At 48.7% G+C, this 7,167-nt stretch overlaps 1 protein-coding gene across 1 annotated transcript in view; it reads left to right on the top strand.

Annotated features, from left to right (window-relative positions):
• The first annotated feature begins 1,034 nt into the window (after positions 1 to 1,034).
• Positions 1,035 to 7,167, top strand: part of LOC122150543 (cyclic nucleotide-gated cation channel beta-1-like) — a 19,879-nt gene continuing 13,746 nt past the window's right edge. Inside the window, exons 1-7 of the mRNA XM_042781751.1 lie at positions 1,035 to 1,112; positions 1,221 to 1,289; positions 3,948 to 4,005; positions 4,261 to 4,333; positions 4,968 to 5,088; positions 5,209 to 5,251; positions 5,469 to 5,505. Of these exons, the coding sequence (XP_042637685.1) occupies positions 1,035 to 1,112; positions 1,221 to 1,289; positions 3,948 to 4,005; positions 4,261 to 4,333; positions 4,968 to 5,088; positions 5,209 to 5,251; positions 5,469 to 5,505 (479 nt within the window). The remainder of the gene's footprint in view (positions 1,113 to 1,220; positions 1,290 to 3,947; positions 4,006 to 4,260; positions 4,334 to 4,967; positions 5,089 to 5,208; positions 5,252 to 5,468; positions 5,506 to 7,167) is intronic.

Here is a 7,167-nt window from a genome sequence, read left to right as displayed (position 1 = left end):
TTTCTGGTAGAAGAGGGGCCAACTCTTTGGCTGCCATGGATAGCGAAGGAATGGGGCCACCTGTGCTGGGCATGGCCTCAGAAGGGCCCTTCCAGGGTTTGGGAAAATGACCTGCACAGTGGCCCCTGGGCCAGGCCATAATGGACAGAGGCTCACAATTCCCTGAGGATAAATGATACCAGAAACGCTAAGACTGAAATACAATCGTGAACCATGAAAAGGAGCTGTGATTGACATTTTATCTTAAAAATTTGGAAATCATGGAAATAGGCTTATTTTCGTATATTAAACAAAACAACTTATTCATCCATATACTACTCATAGTATATTTATTTATAATGATGTTAGGCTGCACATACCAAAAAAAAAAAACCCAAAAACCCCAACCTTACTGCCATTGAGTCAGATCCAACTCATAATGACCCCACACATGATATTCCACAATTAGTGTTTTAGTGTGATACCACATGATTGCCATGTCTTAAGCCCTCAGTGGGCACCAGTCACTGTTCTGAGTATGTTGTGCTTATCATTTCATTTTATCCTCCCCATCATCCCATAATAGGTAGGTAGTATTAATACCCCCATTTTATAGACAAGCAAACTGAGGCACAGAGTGTTTAGCTGATTTGCTCATGACTCGATTCCAGAGCATGTACATCTTCCCATTTTAGTTCAATAGATTTGCTTCATTCTTGTTAACAGCTCCATAATATTCCATTATATGAATGGACTGAGATCTATTTAATGCACGCCCCTCTTACAGATGAACATTTAGAGCCTTTCCATTTGGCAGTCTCCTACTCATGGGCATTTGGGAATGTTTTAATTTTTTGCTATAACACTTCTGAAACCAACCTCTTTATACATATGAGCTGGACTATTTCTGTAAACCTGGAGGTATAGTAAGTACAAAAATTTAAAGATGATGAGAGAAAGGGGAAATGTAGAACCCACAAAAGTGGCCCACAAATGGTGGGGGCAGCTGTGGGCACTCTGGACGCCTAAGGACTCTGTCCATTATAGGTAGCAGAATGTTGGGCTGGGTCCAGAAGGTACTGCCTCAGCCTCCGGGGACCCCTCAGAAGACCAAGATGGAGGAGGAGGAGGAGGCAGGGGTGGAGCCAGAGCCGGAGCCGGAGCCGGAGCTGGAGCCGGAGCCAGAACCAGAACCGGAGCCGGAGCCTGAAGCGGAGCCGGAGCTGGACCCGGAACCGGAGCCGGACCCAGAACGGGAGCCGGAGCCTGAAGCAGCGCCCGAGGAGGCTGGGCTTGAGGATGAGCCCTTGGTGAGAAGCACATGTGGAGGCTGGCTTTGCTGCTCAGGGACATCTTAGCCTGAGCCACCTGCCCCCGTGGACCTTCCACAACAGAGAAAGTTGGGGCCGGAATGAAACATGGAGGTCTCCTGGTGCAGTGCCCTTGTATGAATGAGAAAACAGGCCCAGATAGTGGATAGAACTTGCTAAGACTAGATTTTTTTTGGTAGAAATCCAGACAAATAATTTAGGTCATACTATGAACCCTACTGGGAGCTCTGGTAGCATAGTGGCTAAGGCACTTGACTGCTAACCAGACGGCTGGCGGTTCAAACCCACTAGCCACTCCTCGGAAGGAAGGTTGGGCAATCCTACTTCCGTAGTGATACTGCCTCGGAAACCCAAGGAGGGGTCGCTATGAGTCAGGTCTGACTCGACGGCACATAACAACAACAACAACAACAACAATGAACCCTACTGTCTCTGTTAATTACTCAACTCTGTCATTGGAGAGTGAAAGCAGCCATAGAAAATATGTAAATGAATGAGCATGGGAGTGTTCTAATAAAACTTTATTGTGCCGGATTTGACTGCAGGCCATGGTTTGCTGACCTCTAGAGTCTAGAACAGTGCTACTCAGTGTAGCCCGTTCATCAATTGTTTGTTAGCAGTCTATGATAAGATTAGGAGTTTCCGCCTGAATTTAGATCTGTGAATGTAACTAAGCAACCTGCTTGGTTCCTTTGATGTTTATTTTGTAGCAAGTCTTTATCGGTAAAAGAAGCAGTGCATTGATTTATACTCTGGCTCAAATGGCGTACAGATTGTGGATCAGTAACAGTTTGAAGACTGGCACTGGTCCATGGCCCATGTTTTGAGCAGCATTGCTTTAGAACTTTCCTTCAAATGCATCAAAACTTGCCAGTTCTGTGTCTCATTCATTCGGGAGCCTGATCACAACTAATCCAGCAGCTCAGTTACAGATTTTCGGTTTAGTTCCTAATTGACACCAGACCCTGTGCTCAGTGCTGGAGGTATTAAGGTAAATAAGGCGTTGCCTCTAGGAGTCAGCAGGCAGGTGCCCACCCAGCTCATTGCACCAGGAGACAGAGAGTGGTGAGGGGATGTGATGGCCTCAACAGTATGCTCTTGGGAAGGTTAAATGGGCATGTAAGACTGAGAACAAGGAATGCTCTGAGGAGGGAGAGAACAATCTTATGTTTGGAGATTGGACACTGGAGAGGAAGTGCTTCCTAGACACTGAAGTCTGGGCAGAATTTTAACTGGAGGAGATGGAGGGGGTGGGACATCCTGGCCAAGAAAGGTCATTGTTAGGGTAGTGTACTCTGTGTTTAGGAAGCAGTGAGCTGCTCAAGTGGGCATTTTTATGTGTTTGCATGTGCACACGTGTGTGCCTCGTATCCTTGGTGGTATGTCTGTATGCATAGGTGTGCATATGTATATGGATTAGGTGTGCAGGCTTACACATATGCACATGTATATGTGTATAAGCTCATGCATGTGTACACACATATATTTACAAGTATGTGCACATACATGTGTCTGTGGTTTCATTCTGTGTGTAGTGTGCCAGTGTGCATAAGTGTGTGCATATGCATGTTTCAGTCTTTGAATGTATTCACATGTATCTCTGTGTACTTACATGTTCATGGGTCTGTAATGCATCTGTGTATGGATACTTACATGTCTCTGCATGTATGTACACCCACATAGTTTGTATCTGTGCACGTGTACACGTGTTTGTATGTGCATATGCACATGTATATGTGACAGTGCATATAAATGCATGGGTGTGAGCATATCTAGTTGTGCCTGTGTCTATGCACATGTGTGCACATGTATATGTGTTGAGATGTGTGTACATGTGTGCAATACATGTGCGCATGTGTTTGTGCACTTATTTTTGTGACTGTACATATATGTGCATATATGTTCATGTGTGTGAGAGTGAGTATGCCCATGCTTGTGTGTGTTTGTCTGCATGTGCACATGTATGTGAGTGTGTATTCATGCATGTGCATACATATGTGCACCTAGTGGCAGGAGGTGTGACTGCAGAGGCAGGGAGGGGCAGGGTGAGAGGCTGAACTCCTCTTGGCTACTAGAGGGGACTGGAGGGTTTGGTCTACAAGGCAAGGGAGAACCCTGGCTCTCTCTTCCTCTCAGCTTGCCCCAAGGCTTCCTAACTCTCTGTAACTGTTCCTCCCTCCTTCCAGAAGACTGCTAAAGTTCCCAGGAAATGTGATAGGTGTGAGAGGCTAAGAGGCTACCCTGGAGGAGAGGAGGGCCTCAGTCCTGGAGGAGGGACTTCGGGGCTGGGAGGAAAGGAGTGTTCCAGGTTGAAGTTGAGGGCACCAAGATTTAGAGACGACTAACTCTGGTGGCCTAGTGCCTAAGGCATTTGACTGCTAACCAGAGGCTGGCGGTTCAAACCCACCAGCCACTCCTCGGAAGGAAGGTTGAGCAATCTACTTCCTGTAGTGATACCGCCTCGGAAACCCAAGGAGGGGTCACTATGAGTCGGATCAGACTCAACGGCAGTTAGTTTGGTTTGGTTTGGTTTTGGACTGTGAGAATAGAGTTGTGTGGTCCTTTGGGGAGGGAGAGGCCCCTCGTGAGTGAGTGAAGTCTTCCTGAGGGCTTATGTGGTCCTGTTTGAACCTCCAGCCACCCCAGGAGCCATCTGAGCTGGAGGAAGTGGCCTCAGGTGACCCAAACCTTGAGGGTGAGTGCTGGAAGCCAGGCTGGTGGGGCAGGGGGCTGTGTTCTCCCCTCAGAGCCTCCCAGCAGCTCATGAGGCTGGCAGGTCCATTTCACAGATAAAAACGTTGGCGCTCAGAGAAGCTGAGGGTGGGCTTCTGGGGCTGAATTGAACTGGAACTTGGCATTCTCCTCTTCTCCCCTGACTTACCTCCCCAGCAGGGTAGAAATGGGCTCTCTCTGAGGCCCCAGACCAAGGGTACAAGGGGTTCTTTTCCAGAGACCCAGGAAGCTGCCCCCAGCCCGCCCACATCTCTCAAGGCGCAGGTCGCTGTGGTTCCAGAAGTAAACAGGTAGGATCCACGTGGGTGGGGGGAGGAGCACTGCCCTCAGTTCTGTGGTTATTCCTAGCCAAAGGCTGGAAGTTGGCTAGTGGGGGCTCCAGGCAGAGGGTGGGTATCTCCTAGGCTTCCAGAAGCTTCTCAGGGCTTGTGTGAAATGTAGGTTCTGATTTTCCTAATGTGCCAGAAAGCCGGGTTTTTATGCAACATCTCGCAGCTGGTTCAAACATTTCGGACCGGGGTGTGTGTCAAAACCGAGCACATCTTAGGGTGAGACTGGCCGCATCTGTGACCCTCAGTTAAGGCTAATGGGCTCATCCACGAGGGAAATGCTCCACAGGAGACCCTCAGCCCTCCTGGAGCACAGGCTATGTGTGGAGCGCCAGGCAGGGTGCCCCTGGACAGTGAACGGGGTGGCAGGATTACAGAGAACTCAGCTGTTCTGTGCCATGCCCTGAGCAGGGGGGCTTGAATAGCACCAAGCACCTTATGGGGTGATGCCCCCATTTACCAGAGAGGAACATAAAGGTCTGGGGGAAGGTGATATGCCTGAGGTGTCACAGTGGAGGGAGTCTTAATGGATGCTGTGGACTTGGACCGGGGAGGTGGTGGGGAGGTTGAGGCAGGCGGGTGTCTCTGTCCACAGTGGTCCCAGCGGCTGGGTGCTGACCTGGCTCAGGAAGGGCGTGGAGAAGGTGGTCCCACAGCCCGTCTTCAGCAGTGGAGTAGCCCAGAACACCACTGCTGGCTTGGAGGACCCTGCTCAGGTACTGGGGGCTGGGAGCTGAGCAGGGGTGAGATGGGGAAGGGGCCCATGGGACCCAGCACAGCCTGAGCTTGAGATCCTGCTCTTGGCCCATGTCTGTCTGTCTGTCCGTCCCTGGTAGGCTGGAGCACAGATCCTTGGTCACTGCAGCTCTGGGAGCCCAGGTAAGGCCAGGAGGCAGGCTGGCTTTTCTGGGTTGGGGGATGAAGGTGATGTTGGGATGGACCTGGACCCTGGGATGTCCAAGGGAGCCAGACTTTCCCATGTGTTTGACCCTGGCTTTGAACTTGGGTTTGCACTGGGCTCCTGCTGCCTTTCAGGCTGACTGGGGGTTCTGGCAGGCTTCCTGTTGCTGACCATCTTAATTTTCTGACCCTGTAGATGGACCCAGTGAGGCCTCCGGTTCCCAAGATACTGGGTGAGTCTCCATCACTGAGCACTGTTTTGGGAGTCCCTGAGCCTTCTCTGTGGTATGTGTAGTATAGGAGGAATGTCCCCAGAGCTGAGGGTCTTAGGTTCAGAGTCTACTCTGTCAATGTATGACCTTGGACGTACCTCTTGCTTATTCTGGACCTCAATTTCCTTATCCATAAAATGAGGAGCACATCCTACCTGTGATTACTGGGAGATCCTGGTGGCAGTCACCTTCTGAGAATGGAGGAGGTGTGGATGAGTGGCTCACAGATGGGCTTCATGGAGGTGGGCTCTGTGTGGAGCCCTGAGGCAGGACCTGGGCCACTGTGCGAGCACAGCGTGCCTGGGTTGCCTCATGGTTGGCAGTAGGCTCTGACTTCCTAGAGCTGGTGGAGGGGAGTGGCTGCCTGGCCAGTGAGGGTGGCAGGCAGGCTGGGGAGGTTGAGGCAGGTGATGGGGAGGTTGAGAGGCAGGCGGGTATCTCTGTCCACAGCAAACTGGGGAGCATGTGGCCTGCCACAGGGGGGCCCCTGCAGGAGGCCCTGCCCAGGGCAGGCCAGATTCTACAATGTTTCGGTTTTTGTTCATCATTAAGGTCATCATTTTAATATGAAATTCTATTTTTTAATTGAAAAATGAGAAAGATATGCCTAGGCTTGCTTCACTGCTCTGCAACAAAACACAGCAACTGCAATCCTGTTTCTCAGAGAGGTCGTGTTTTATTCTTAACATACACATTAACATTTTTTTTTTCTTTTGCTTTCACCCAAGTTAATACTTGTCTACCCTCTAGTTTGTGGTTTAACCTCCCTTCCCCCACCCACCCTTGGTAATCATCAAAGAACTTTTCTTTTTTGTAAAACCCTTTTCTTGTTTTTATACAATAATGGTCTCATATAATTCTTTTGAGATTGATTAATTTCACTCAGCATAATGGCCTCTAGGTTCATCCATGTTATGAGCTGTTTCATCATTGTCCTTTAACCTGTCATATTCTATTGTATGTATGTACCACAGTTCGGTTATCCATTCTGCCATTGATGGGCGTTTAGGTTGTTTCCATCGTTTTGCTATTGTGAATAGTGCTGTGATGGACATGGATGTGCCTATATCTGTTTGTGTCATGCCTCTTATTTCTCTAGGATATATTCCTAGTAGTGGGATTGCTGGATCATATGGCATTTCTGTTTCCAGTCTTTTAGAGAAACACCATACAGTGGTTTCTGTAGGGGTTGCACCATTTTCCAGTCCCACCAGCAGTGTTCCTTCCAGTCTGTCCACACCTTCTGTGGACAGCTGATCAGCATTTGTTGTTTCCTGTTCTTTGAACTTTGCTGTTAGTGCTGCAGTGAGATGATATCACATTGCTGTTTTTGTTTTTTCATCTCTCTCATGGCTAATGATCACAAGCAGAGCGTTTTTCACTCATCATGAACATGTCTTCATGCATTTCTTAGCTGCCTGAAATGTCTTCTTTGGTGAAGTGTCTGTTCATGTCCTCTGCTCATTTTTTAATTGGATGATCCTCCAGTTTTCAAGAGAAATTAGAAATGTAGTTGTTCAAAAGACAAACAATCCAATTAAAAAATGGGCAGAAGACATGAATAGACACTTCTTCACCAAGGAGGATATTCAAGCGGCCAACAAACATATGAAGAAATGCTCA

The sequence above is a fragment of the Orycteropus afer genome, unplaced genomic scaffold (genome assembly GCF_000298275.1).
Source record: "Orycteropus afer afer isolate SDZICR_OR568_19922 unplaced genomic scaffold, OryAfe1.0 scaffold00009, whole genome shotgun sequence".
Taxonomy (NCBI): domain Eukaryota; kingdom Metazoa; phylum Chordata; class Mammalia; order Tubulidentata; family Orycteropodidae; genus Orycteropus; species Orycteropus afer.
This window is presented reverse-complemented; position numbering and strand designations above follow the sequence as displayed.